Source organism: Bacillus rossius, chromosome 1 (genome assembly GCF_032445375.1).
Source record: "Bacillus rossius redtenbacheri isolate Brsri chromosome 1, Brsri_v3, whole genome shotgun sequence".
Lineage (NCBI taxonomy): Eukaryota > Metazoa > Arthropoda > Insecta > Phasmatodea > Bacillidae > Bacillus > Bacillus rossius.
This window is the reverse complement of record NC_086330.1, coordinates 278,724,621-278,739,480: the sequence shown is the minus strand read 5'-3', so window position 1 is coordinate 278,739,480 and position 14,860 is coordinate 278,724,621. Positions and strand designations below refer to the sequence as shown.

At 34.8% G+C, this 14,860-nt stretch overlaps 1 protein-coding gene across 4 annotated transcripts in view; it reads left to right on the top strand.

Moving 5' to 3' along the window:
* LOC134527631 (sesquipedalian-1) overlaps positions 1-14,462 on the top strand; it is a 40,181-nt gene extending 25,719 nt beyond the window's left edge. For all 4 annotated transcript variants that reach the window (XM_063360485.1, XM_063360486.1, XM_063360483.1 and 1 more), the window contains exon 4: positions 2,008-14,462. In XM_063360485.1, coding sequence (XP_063216555.1) covers positions 2,008-2,384 — 377 coding nt within the window. In that variant the 3' untranslated portion in view covers positions 2,385-14,462. The remainder of the gene's footprint in view (positions 1-2,007) is intronic.
* Positions 14,463-14,860: the final 398 nt, after the last annotated feature.

Genomic DNA, 14,860 nt, shown 5'->3' with positions numbered 1-14,860 from the left:
TAAAGACATAATTTATGAACACTTTTAATTTATTATAGATTATCTAAAAATTTAATGTGTTTGTGGTTTTTGACTTGTAAAATAATTTATTGTAATCACTTTTAATTTGAGTGCTGTTAGGTTCCTCATTGGCTGTGCTAAGAGGGCACGCAGTTCTGAACTGTCTGGACTTAAGTAAAATATTGTTGTGTTATGAATGTTTGGCTAAGCTAACTCAAGAAGGTGGTGGAGATTAAGAGAAAATGACTTAACTAACGCCAGATGCTTATCTAAGTGTAAATGTTTTAGCTAAGCCTATTGGTGCATAGTTTTAAAGCCATTTAAACCTCAGTGATAGAGGTTGGTAATTACTAATTACATACCACAAGGTATCCTGTATTAGAAATAATAAGTGTACTTAAATTCGGTGCAAGTAGCCTGTGGTTGATGTCCAGCACCATGATGTCTATGTAGGTATGTTGAGTCCTAGACAAAACCTAGACACTAATACGTTTTCGTATACTACGTAAATGTTATCTAACTCAGTTCTGTGCTTATCTGATAGGTAAATGATTAATTAATGAACCATTAATAATAAGTATTTACAAGATAAAATAAGTAATTTTATTACAGGAACTTGTAAAATATTTGTTTTAGTCGTGGACTGGTACATTGGTTCGATACGTATATAGTTTTCCTGCTTTGTTGAATGTCCCTGAGAACTTAAATGTACATATTTTATTTTAATTAAAATGTTATCATATACACTATAAATTTGCTATAGAACAGAACATTTGTTTTAAGGTTGGGTCCATAAAATTTTTCAGTCCAGCCATTATATGTTTTAATCTTAATTAAAATAGTGTTGGAATAAGGCAAGTTTTATTTTGATTAATAAATCATAGTGTATTGTTTGTGTTGAGTGTTCCATGTTTAAAATGTAATTTGTTTAAGGGTACTTTTGTTATTGCAGTGTACAAGTTGTAACAACCCAGGTGACTGTCCTTCCCACTATGTAAATAGTACTTTGTTCAAGATTTATTATGTTTTTATAATCAGAACTAATACTTGGTTAGGTTTTCTATCATTATGCAGATAAATATTGTTTATTCTTTTGAGAGGTATTCTGGCAGTTGCAACATGTTTTATGAGCATATTTTTTTTATTAAAATTAACATTTGTAATATTTCTGATGGTTTGTTTACTTTATTATGGAAAATTAATTTGGAGATATATTTACTTAATTTTCTTACTCATTTAAGTTGTGATTACACACATTTATTTTGTATCAGTTGCCATGGCTATTTGTTTGAAAACGAACTGTGCTATAGTTTGCCATCTATGTAATAATTAAAGAGATATGGTGTTCAGAGAGTGTGGGAGAGACTCAGGATTTAGTTGAAGTGCTGTTGCCATGGGCCAGTATTGGCGGATATTTTTCGGTGTATTTTGGTAACTGGGTGGAAATAACATCGTATGAGCTCCCTTTGTCCTTCCTCAGGAAGGAGGTCAGTCGTGTGGTCGTGGTACCGAAAGGTCGCGGTCGGGCGATGGCTCAAAAAATAATATAATATGTAGTTGAGGAGCAAATTTTGAGGTTGCGATCTGGGTAGTGCCATTTTATAAACATTTTTGGACCTTTTATTGTGAATTTGTCGACTGTAGTTGTTGGTGTAGGCCTGCAACAAGACTTTAAAATTTATTGGTTTTTTGTCATCGTTACAAGAACAGAGACCTTGGATTGTACCATGAGTTTGTATGTAACTACAGGATGTAAATATCAGTAATAAACTTTGTTTTGTTAGATATTTTGGTACCATTTTAAAGTAAATTGTTTTTTTCTTGAAGCAACCAATCTTTTTTTAGAGAAGTATTGTGTATAGTCTGGGACAGTGTTTAGGTCAGAAGATGGAAATAATATGAAGTTATCAACATGGGATTGAAGAATAAACCTTAACTCTATGTATTACTAAAGTCAATATTAGAAGCAGTTAGTGGTGGAAGTTAGAGCATTGCATGTGGTTTCAGAGTGCGAGACCGTGAACGCCAATAACCAGGCAGCGGCCTTGAGGTGCGCAGACGACGTCGGCACGGAGGCCCCGGGAGGCCGGCCATGCGAATCGCCCAGGCCCCCTCCCCGCCAGCGGCACAACCCGTTCAACCGCACGGACTCGGGGGCGCACCACCACCAGCCATACCGGTCACACAGCGTGCGCTCGGCTCCGGGGCGTGCAGACTCGGGGGCAGCGGAGAACGTCCCGCGCACCAAGGTCACTTTCCGGGAGCTGCACACGGCATACGGCCGGCGAGTCCTCAGCGACTTCAACACATGGAAGTACATGAAGCGGGCGGAGCAGGAGAAGAAGGTGGACAGTGCCACTCAAGGTCTCCTAATCACTTTGTAAGATCGCGACCAGACTGATTTAAAATCTTTGAATGATTTTCCATCACACCGTACCTAGCAAAAAATTGTGAAGTAGTCTTGTGGAAAAAGTTTTACAAGCATATTTTCATACTTGTTTTTAATTCCTGAACAGACAGGGGAATAGACAGTATTTAATTTAGCAGAGAGATATTTAATAGCACTTAATCAATCTGTAGGCCAGTTTTCCCTATCTGAATTTCTAAGTACCTTGGAAAAGTTTTTAATAGTTTTACTGTAAAAACTATTTATGTTTTGAAATTATGGGATTAAAAACTAAAAACGTGTTTATTATAAGTGTGTGGAGAGGTTATAATGTTGGATCTTCCTTGTTAAATTGGATAGTCGGACTTCCATTGGATAGGCAGCTCCTGTCTGTAGTCAACTAAACTCAAGGTTTTGAAGGAAAAAATTTTCAAGAATGAAAACAGTGTTTTCAAAGGGGTAGGAGAAACTATTAGTCAAAATATTTACTTGAATCTGAGATGTCATCAATTCTACGACACATGTCTTTTTGATACTTTATGTCTCGTAATGAAAAATTCACCTACAAATATAATATGCACTTCAGTTCTAATAAATTGTTCATTATCTTTACACAGCTGCTCAGGCTGTACTGGTCAACCTTGCATTAATTTGGCTGTTCAACAACAAATAAGTTGTTCTTTGATGTGTGAAGTGCACTGTGTCTTCCTGAAATAAGTAGGAATCTTGCTTATACAGTGCACCTGTAGTTATCAACATTTTATTCTACATTGACAGTTCTTTAGCCACCTTTTTTTTTGTGCTACATTTTGAGTTATTGAATTATTTATAATAGTCTCTATGTTTACTTAAAACAGTTGGTGTTTTCGCTAAAATGCAAGCAATATTTATCATTATAAGTCACACTTAATTCTCAGATCTCAAAAACATGATAACTTGATGTGTCTTAACAAGTTGATAAATTCGGTTAATGTAAGATGCCATTGATTGTAAGGTGCACCCTATTTTCTAAACTGAAAAATAACAATATTACGTAAAATCTTAGAACTGAGTATAAATTTGGCACCAAGCAAGTATGAAGGGTATTTATCACAGACACTGACATTCCTTATAAGAAAATTTATTTAAGGGTGCATTGTGTGAAAGAAGAAAAACTTTTCCCCTTAATATCCCCTTTATTATTTTGTGCCAAAGAATATGCTTCACTTAAAATATAAAATTTTGATGGTTAAATGGTTACTTTAACATGGTCTCCTAGAAAGGTGTGGACTGTCTTTAATGCAGTAGCTTTGAGAATCTCACCAGTTCAGCTGATGGATTGTTTTCATAAATTTTACCTGATAAAAGTGTACAGATTATGATGTGAATGTGTATTCCCTGTGCAATTCGTTGTCCTTAAAATTTTCTTCCCAGAGCTTGATTACATACACAACACTGCTCAACTAGGGTAGGTAAATATGTTTAGGTAATCATATTTAAAAAAATTTCATGATTTAAAAGAAAAAAAATGCTGGTCAGGTTCCACAGGGGTCAATTATACAGCTCGAACTGTAATGTTCTTGTTTATGTTCTCTGTTCGATAGGATGGGTCTTTATTTGCATTCTGAAAGCTATGGCATACATACGGGCATATATTTTTCACGAAAAGATTTTGAAACTATGTAGCTGTGTGTTAAAACATTGTAGCATCGTCTGTGTTTCGTGAATGGTTGAGTTTCTCTCAGGTACATGTCTAATGTGGGCACACGAATAGCAGAAAGTTTGTGTGTAAGCAAATGTGTCCTGACTGGTCAGGTAAAAGGTGGCAATGGCTGCTCTTGAGGATGGTCGCAGATTACAACAAAGAGACTGTTGGTGCACGCATACCTTATTGTAGTCTAACAACTCCTCAGATTGTTTCGAGAAAAATAAATGCCCCTAGCCATACAACACAAAAAAATCAGTTTGTACATTTTTTTAGCTGTTGATATTTCTACTATGCATGATATGTGATTGGCCATCTTTTTAGCCATGGTTTGTTGACATCAAACCAACCAAACAATCACAAGTAAGCATAGGAGATTCATAATTATGAAAACTTTTCAGTTTGAATGAGAAATAACTAGAAATGTTCGTTTTCTGTAAATTATTTTTGGGAAAATTTTTTGAGTTATACTTTCACACAAACAAATTTTATCAACCGTTTTATACAAACATAACTAAAGAAAAAAAAAAGTTAGCTATTATGTAGTAAAGAAAAACAAAATGTACAATACGTATGGGCATACTCTACAGTTCTATAGGTACTTTTTAAGTTATAAGTTTTTACCTGCTCTGTGGTAATATAATTGTATATATTGGTATAAAAAGTGTGTAATAGTACTACATACTATCTTGTATCAACCTATCTTAAATTATATAAATCTTTTTATTGGAAAAGAAAACTATATTAAAGAAAAATAATGCAAAAATTTTCCCACTTACATCTATAATCTATAAATAACCCTGATTGGAGCACGTTTAGAATTTATGTAACCACTTGCTGAGCTAAATATATTTAAATTTCAGTGTTACCATGGCTTTAGAATATGTTTTGCTGATAAACCCAGAGGTGCAGAAACAGCATGTTTTTGTGGTTATGTGTAAATTGCTTGTATTTGTAATTCCTTTGTGAGATGTGTTACTCCTTAAGGTACGATTCCTAAGGCGCGACTCTAGCCGCGCGGTTATCGTCGCGCGGCTCGTGAGGCTGCCCCATTCCTAAGAAGCGGCTGAAAACTATACTTAATGCGGCGCGACCACAGTGCAGTTCCAGTTGTTGTAGCAATGGATGAATGTAACGTTGTTAAATGGTTACTGCTGGATGAAGAAGAAAATGAAGAACTGATGACGCTGTTACTGAGTCACAACATCAAAAACATTGATGCACATGTGATGTTTAAAGCAAGACGAGAAGAGGGATTCTACACAATCCTTATTAACAGACAATGAAAGACAACGCAAAATTTCGGGAGTTTTTCCGTTTAAATGTAAGGCAGTTCATTTTATTTTGGGACTAGTGGAAGATGACGTCAAATGTAAGTCGTGCAACAAAGTACGAGAACCAATAACACCTGCAGAGAAACTGGCCATAACATTAAGGTAAACTGTTGAACTTAATTATAAATTAAATATAACATAACCACTCACGTCAATATTAACCTTAGTTATAAAATTTAATTTTTAAAATAAATATTAGTATAAGGAATTGTAACTTTCAATTGCCATATTAAGTAGAGCGAATAAAATTGCTTAAAGTACAATTATCTTGCATAAAGTAGTATGAGAGAAATATAAAGACAAAGCACACTGTCAATACAACTGTGGAGATGACACGAATTGATCAGTTTTGTATGTTATGACATATTTAACATATACGTTTCGTTTTTTTCACTGACAAAAGGATTGTTGTATTGGAAGGAACCTTGTAACAATGACTGTGATTGGTGTGTTTCGCCACTATTTGTAACATCATCATAGTAATCACTCGCCGAATGACTAGGACATGAAGTGTCCGACAAAGTGGATGAAGATCGTCCAGGAGCTCCTAAAGGAGACATGTTTGTGTGCTGTGCCATCTCCAGTGCTCTTATTTCTAAATCTGACACAACACTGCAGATGCGCATCTTAGCTTGTGCGCATAGAGAGGGTGGTAGCTGTTTCACTGTTAGCGCCATACTTCTGAAGAACACATTAGTTGCATCATCTTCACGTTCCGTTATTTTACTTCGATTAAGAGCTTTCAGGATCTCCTCTAGTTCATTAGATATTTTTTTTAAGTATATTCAATACCTTTTGATTTGTTTGTTCCACTGAATGCTTGCGTTTCTTCACGCCGAATCCAGATGTACTAGAAGTAGGTTTGTTAGCCTCTGAAATATTTTATATTGTCTCAGTTACTTGCAAATGATCTTGAGATGCTTCTATATATATCGGACTACGTGGTAGGGTTTCCAAGAATCTCTTCATAGGCACTGGGTGTGTTTCATGTCCGTTTTCGTTAGTTGTGTCGTTTTCCTCATGGCTTGCTGTACGAGAAGAACAATTTAGATAGTCTTGGTTTCTCTGGGCATTCTGTGATACTTTGGAGACGGATTCAATATCCTGTGAGATGTCTTGAAAGGATTCAATAGTCTGCGAGATGTCTTGAAATGATTCAACATTCTGTGAGATGTTGGTAATGGTCCTGAAACATTTATGTATATACGTTACATAACATTACAAATATACATATACATATATTTCTTGCGCAACAATATATTAAAGTTTGATGAAAGGACGTACATTAGTTGTATCGTTTATGTTTTATTTGCAATAAAAACGATAGTGATTTTTTCCTAAAGCTGTGAATTTTTCTATTTGTTTCTAACATTTCAAACAATATAAAAGTGTTAGCACCAATAAGCTTTATTTATCAGGAACATGTCACTTTTTTTTTGGTGCTGGGGTAATCGAAATACCCACCTTGGTAAATCATGCATTGAATAATTGTTTAATGTTTTATCTTTTATTAGGTTTTGTAATATTGTAAGAATGTAATTGTTTGGTTATCAAGTGATACGTTTCTTTTTACGAGAAAGGTAAATATATTCTTTTTTATATTTTATGGCCTAATAAAATAATGACTATTCTAAATCCTATCTAAAATGTATTGCTTACACCTTTGTGTCTAAGGATTCATAAATGGCTAAAAAATACACACCTGAAGAGATACAACAAATACTAGGTATAGATGTTCCAAGTAATCTTACAACTGAAGAGAGGGAAATAGTACTTACTGTCCTTCATAACGTACTGCATCTAGGAATGATAGAGCATCAGCAAGAGGCCACTTTGTACGTTTGGCATTTGCTGCTGACCCTGTCCCTATTTTGCTTTCCTTCTTGCACCTGTTTTACGTATCTTTCATGATCTTCCACCTTTTCTTACACATATCACCTGGAATCAATAAAAACATATTTGAATTTACAGAGTGTAATATGTAATTGCTTAGACAAAGATACTCTGTATTAATATATCGTATTGTATTTCAGGTTTATGTCCACTGGAGAGTCCTTCAGATCGTTCTCGTTTGCATTTCGCATTACAGAAAGCTACATAAGCCGCATTGTGAAAAAAAACGCTGAATGCGTTATCGAGGAAACTTCCTCCGATATTGATGCCAAACCCTACCAAAGAAGTCCTTCTTGAAAAAGCAGCAGAGTTCCAGAATCTGTGGAATTTTCCTAACTGTGTAACAGCCATTGATGGGAAACACATTCGAGTCAAATGCCCCGCTAAAAGTGGGTCTGTATTTTATAACTACAAGGATTACTTTTCAGTGGTTTTACTTGCTGTTGTAGACGCCAACTACAAGTTTGTTGTTGTTGACATTGGTTCTTATGGTAAGGAAGGTGATAGTGGGGTTCTTGAGAAATCAGCACTGGGAAGATGTATCAGAAGTGACGGCTTTTTCCCACCTGCACGACGTTTGCCCGGCTCGGACATTGTTACTCCTTATGTACTCGTAGGCGATGAGGCATTTCGTTTGAGTGATTACATGATGAAACCGTACACAAAACCTGAGGCGCGAGAAGAAGACCCAAAGCAGTCCTTATTACAGGCTTTCCCGAGCAAGGAGAGTTTCATAAAATAGCTTTGCATTGTTAAGTCAGGTTTTTAGAGTATTTTACACGCCTATTGCCATTCATCATGAAACTGTCAATGCAATTATTATGACAGCTTGCTGTTTGCATAATTTACTTCGCGATGCCTACCTAGAAAATGACAGTCGATGCTACTACAAATACGATCCTTCAGTGCCTGCCCTTGTGGACAGCATGATGCCATTGGTTAAACCTGGTGGATTCGGAAATTTAGAGGGATTTGTGGTGAGAGTTAATTTTAAGATGTACTTCAACAGTCCACAAGGCCGTGTAAAATGGCAATACAGTTCAGCAAGGAAAACTGATGTTTTTCATTAGTATAAATTGTTAAATGTAAACAAAAAAATTCATTACATGTTACACGTGAATTAATGCGTAATTGTATATGAATATATATAAACTTAGCAGTAAAATATATAAGTATAATACTTTAATATAAGCTACTTACTTGTTCTTCCCATTCGTTTTCCTATTTTAGCCCACACATTTTCCCGTACATTTTGATGCTGATACTGTGAATGCTTTAAATCATGCAAGCATGGATGCTGGCTAACTAACTCAGCAAGCACTACGTCTTCTGTACTTGAAAATGCCATGTGTATGATGAGCAGCTCGGTCCGCGGCGCGCGACGGAAGCGACTGGACTGGTCCCGCCACCAGTCGGGTCGCGTCGCGCTGCGCAGCCGCGCGCGGCCAAGCTGCATCATGCTGCGCATGCGCAGAAGCTCGTGACGCTCTGCCGCGCGGCTAGCATCGCGTGAGTCGCGCCTTAGGAATCGTACCTTTAGACAGTACATTGTGACAGAGACATTTACCCGGCACATAAAATGTTGCTCCAGCAGGAAAAGTTTTCATTTCATGAAATTTTCAGATAAATGCTAAATAATTTCTTCTAAGTTGTAAGTATGAAACATATAAAGATATTTTTGAGAAGAGGAAATACCATTGAGATACATATAATATGTGCGATAACAGTGTTACAGACCTCAAAAGTTTCAGGACTAAATGAAATGCAAAAATCTCTATGTTTGCAATCTTATGATAAATTCTAAAATTTTAAAACTTGTGCTGGAATAGTATGCAGTGTGACAGCAAAATATTGCATTTTGTGAGCATATAGTTTTAGTTTTAGGTGAGGGACAAAAAAATAATGATTATATGTAAAATGTTTTTTTTTGTCATATTTGCAGCACACACATGAACACCATTACTATTTACAATTATTTTGTAATCAACATTTTTAAGAGAAATACATTTGAATATAAATTGAATGTTCAGCCATAAAAATCACTGCTTGAACACATTTAAAAGATTTCACGGGTAACTTTAGTACACAAAACTCTTAAACATTTATATGAATTATCAGTGTACTAGTTCAACCATAATTTGAAACAACCCGATCCAAATAGCGTTCACGAATTTTGTCACACTGTTGTCATATGATTGAACAGGAAATTTTTTAACTTTTGCACCTTGTTTTTAGGTACTGCCACTTTTAGTGTCTGTGTTAATGGTATCACGCATACATACATTTACATATTACATTCTTATAAGAGAATACGTGTATGCAGCATGCTTTATAAATATTAATGTTACTCTGTGTAGTTAGTGCTTTGTTGAAAAAAATGTTATGGTACTTATTTATTGTAAAGAAAATGTCTTTGTATTGTATAAAACTATAAAGCAATTGTTCTTAAAGGTTGGAAACAACTCGTTTTCAGCCAAAGTTAATCTATGTTAATGGTAGTTAATTTGTATAGATGCAAATTTTTGAGTAGACAACGGAAAAATGTAGTTGGTGACCTACCATCCACTTAATATTTGTAGGAACGTTTTGCCTATGAGATGCTTTCCTTTTGAAGACTTGATTATCTTTTCATTTTCTATCTTTATTCCCCATTCACAATAATACTTTTGATATAAAAGAAAAAGCAGAAAAAAATATTTTTTGTAGTTCAAGGAATATTTTTGTCACTTCCATTTTTAAGCATTATGATGTGTAAGCAAATTTTTGTGTTTTCAGCTGTGATGTCATTCAAATGTATTTATTTGTTGTAATTTTGTATCAACTTGGGCCAAAAACTGGACCCAATTTGTTTGCAACTAAAATATTAATTAGCTAGTAATTTTGGAGTAAATGTTGATTGATTATATTTATTAGTATGATAATTAATAAACTTTATGGTTTTCATTAAATTGCAATACTGCATTGTAATAAGAATAAAATAAAGTAATTAATGTCTTTGTAATGAACAGTTTTTTTACTACAAAGGATGCTGCAATGAGATTACATTGTAAAATTATCGGGCGATGCGAGGACAAATTTTTTAGTTTGTATCAGTCGTCATAGATGAAGTTCTAAGTCCAGGCCTAAAACAAATTCCAAGTCAAAGATCCCTTAAATACTTGCTACAATAACAAAAATGTAAATAATAGGGTCCCTACAAAATAAAACAGGAGCTTGGAAGATTTTAAAACAAAGGTTATAAAATATATAAAGTGTAATAGTAATTTTTTAAATTCCTTTAGTACCTATTTAACTAGTGAAAATTCTAATCCACTTTTTCAAAATCTAAATCTCAAATGTGATGCCCATAGAAGAAAAAAAAAAAGCAAGAAAATTAATTCTATATCTTGTCAATAATATAATTTATGAGCAGAAATTTCAGCTTAGGAGAAAAAGTCAGCCAATTACCAGGGATGTACCTAGACTAATTTCTAGGGATGTGTGGGTAACCAATATTTTCTGGTACAATTCGAATCCAGCACTATCATCTTTGTACATACATGGATTCGAACAGTATCACGGATATTCACAAATGTTATAAATTTATTTAATAGGCTCAAAAATACTAGCAGTGAAAAATCAATTAGGCTACTATTACGTATGTATTTATGATATGATGTATCAAAGAAAGAAACGTAAATTAAATAATTAACACAGTGACATTTAAAAAGTTTCGAGATTTCGAGAGCTTAAACTCTAATTATGAATATAGTCGTATAGCAAATAGAAACTAAAAACAATTACATACCTAGTACCTACAAGTTACCAACCTTTTTTTTATTCTTATATAAATAGTTGTAAGCATGTTGTACTAGCCTATATATTTATTATTGTGAACCATATTATTGATAATAAAATTAGATTTATAAATAAAAGTAACCCAACATATTTTGCTTGATTTGCAGTCAGTTACAGTAATCATAGAATATTGCATTATTTTTATTTAAAAAATACTGCTTTAGCTTGCTTACATTACCGCTACAACTAAGTTGTAACATAAATGAATATGATATACAGTTAATTATGTACTTCAAACTGCACCAAAACATATCAATATAGGTCTATCTATAAATGAGCTGTCATTAAGCATTCATGTAACAAAAAACTTGTGAAAACCAATTGAATTAGGTAGGCCAAGTAAGGAATATTTGAAACTTGCTTCATGTTTTGGTTTTCATTGTTTAGAGTGTTTATTATTAATTAAGTTTACATAATCAGTGTAAGAAATAATTGCCAGTAGTTACAGTTAGAAAAAAAGAGAACACACATTTTTTAAATTAATCAGTTATTTTTAATTATTCTGTGCTTCATGTTTAAAATCAGATTCATATCTCAAATATTGCCAGGGATTCGAATCTGATTAGAACCGAATTGAAAATCAAGGATTCGCACATCCCTACTAATTTCCACCCAGGGCAAGAACTCATCTTGACCACCCCCTCCCCCCCCCCCCCTTTTTTTTTTTACCAAAAGCAACCAACCAAACCAAACCCCTTTCCGATAGCACCTGATATCGCCACCACACATTAATTCCACTATTCCCAATAATTTTTGTTTAACTTCAATGGTAAATAAATATATTTATTTGCAGTCATTACATTTTTTGCATATGATAAGATATTCTAAGATACCTATTTTCTTGACCAACAATCTAAGAGTAGCATATTTTGGTATATTCTTTCACATATCATAAATGCTACAAATGAAGTCAAAAGGTTTATCAAATGATATTGAATATGTTGTGCTGAAAAACAGACAGAACAGGATATTTAATTATGATAAATAGTGGAATAAGAATAAACTAAAGATGTGTCAAATCCCAATTTTCTCTAATCCGAATCTCGAATATGTATCCCAAAGAGTACTTCAAATATACCTTTGAATCCTAATCTAGGTCTCAAAATTCCAAAATAAAATAATGTATAAGAAATGAAAAATATTATACATGGTTTTGTAACATTTAATCCTTTAAATATTTTATTTGTGAACTAAGCTTCCAGAATCATATATACTGTAATTATTAAAAGTGTAATATTTTGGGGTGAATGGTAACAGGATGGGTATGAAGAAAAACTTGTAAACTTCAAAGGTTGAATTTTTTTTAATTTTGTTTATTTCCTCTAATATTTTTCTTCAAATAATTTTCTTTGACTATTGAATTCTACGAATACTGAGGATTCAATGGTATTTGAGAATTTTATTGGCCCATCCCTAGTGTAAACATGTTCTCAAGTTATCATCTTTAGTACTGTACTTAAATATTTTACACAATATCTATCTATTGACAGTGTGCAAGAAAAATTAATTTAAACATAGAAAGTAGTGATGGCCCGATATCCAAAAACCAGATACCGATATTTCCAAATTTACCGATCCGATACCCGATACCCGATATTCCGATAATAGGCCTATCTCATTTCTAACACTGATTCTATAAAATTGTGGTTCTGGAGTATTGTTAGAGACAATAATGGGAAATTTTAAATATCAATAAAACATACTTATGTGAATGTACATTATTTTTATTAATTGTAAGATATTGTAAATTCACATTAAATTAAAGCTAATAAAAAATATAATAATGGCCTACAAATAAGCTCGCTAAATTCAAGGTCTTAAAAAATTAAATTGTTTTTCAAGGCCAGATAAAGCAATATTCAGTCAACTGGCAAAAACTTGTTGAAGGTATAGAGAGAGAATCACATTTGTCAGAACCACCAACTTCTTTTTGATGATGCAGGGATAAGTGATTCCATAAATTTGCTGTATTGAATGTCCTAGCAGATTTCCCACCACGCAATATTTCTTTACAGCAATAATTGCAAATTGCTTTTGCCTTATCATTAGTTTTTACTTGAAAATGTAACCAGATGTCACTTTTCGGCAGCATTGCGCATTGTACTCACAAAACAATACGAGAATACTGTTAATTATCAAATATTGTTAATTGTTTATATTCAATTTATTATTATTTACACGACGTCATACTGTAAGCGTACGCAATACGAATCGATTCGTTGCTGTAACATAACATAGCATGTTATGCGGTATTATAAGTAAAAAGTCACGTAACAATACGATAGTAACGGGTACTAATTGTTATAGTAACGAATACATACAGGTATGCTTTTTTTCGTTACTTTTACACCTCTAATATTTGCTTATAATGTATGAATCACGAGTCACTGCATGTACTTATGACGTCGACCCAAGTGTCTCCCCGGCTCCTTCAGGCCGTTATGCCTCGCCAGCGCCATCTCTAGTGTGTGTTGTGCGACGCAAGTGACGATGACGTGCGACGTTTGTTTTCTTTATAGGATTTGACATATTATTTATTGTAAATATATTTTTGTTTTACGTTTTTGTACATAATTTTGCTTATATTTTATTTTAATTAATTTTGTATTGAAAGTTTTGTATTTGTATAAGTTTTAATTGTTCACCGGGCGCCAAGGCCGCGGCTTCCGCCTGTGACCAATCAGCGTGTTCCGCGGGCTCGCGGAGGGGGGGAGACGCGGGCGCTCCTGCACGCCAGGCAGGGGAGTGGGAGTTAGTAGTCGCCAGGACTCGGCAGACAGCGGTCACGCGAGTGTCATCGCTCGGCGCTAGCGAGAGGGAGTCGTGGACCCGGCACGAGAGGCATCGGACGTGTTGGTGACGCCGCTCCGGGACGGTGAGAAAAGCGGGCGCGGTATTAGCACAGGTTTTAGACTTTTGCCGCGCTGAGACGTTTTCTCAACTTTGCAGTGGAGCTTGTCGATTTGCTGTTACGGTCGCGAGTTTACATTTTATTATTTCGCACACGTGTGTTCTGTTTTCAATTCGGGCGAGTCGCGATTCATTTTTGCAAACTGGTCATTCGCAGTCATAGGTTCTGTGTTTTTTCATTTCTTGCTGGCCAGTGCGGAGTACAGTCAGACAGGCATCTTATCACGTGCGGGTCATAAGCATTATATTCCTTACCGTGGGAGTAATAGTCATCACATGCGGGACGTCCTGTAATTTTCTTAACCAGAACAGTGCGCGGAACCGGGTTTCGACCCATCTAGAAATAGTCACAGGCAGAAACGTGGCAGCCCCATGTAAAGTGTTCGGAGTCTTGAGTATAAAGGACCATCAAACTTTATTCGAGTTGTTCTCATTTCATCTCTGGAGACTAAGTTCCTCGTCCACGCGGCCTGAACCCCCCTCTACCGAACCCTGAGTAGCCGGCAGTACAGCAGCATTGTCAGGAACTAGTCGACCAGCCTACGTCACTTAGTCCAGTGTCTCAACTGTAATCTATGAAAAATACCGTCCGAAAAACATCAAACTTTTGTATCCTTTCTAAAATTTCATCACGGTAAACGACACGCTAGAAAGGAAGGTCTTCAATTAGCAAATTTTGTGACCATTGTTCAAGTGTATCATTCCATTTATTGGTGCGAAAACACGTTAAAAGTACGTGAAAAGTAATTTCAATACAACTTTGAAAACTACTGCATATCTTTATTTATGTTGTTGGTAATGCACTCAATAATGCCA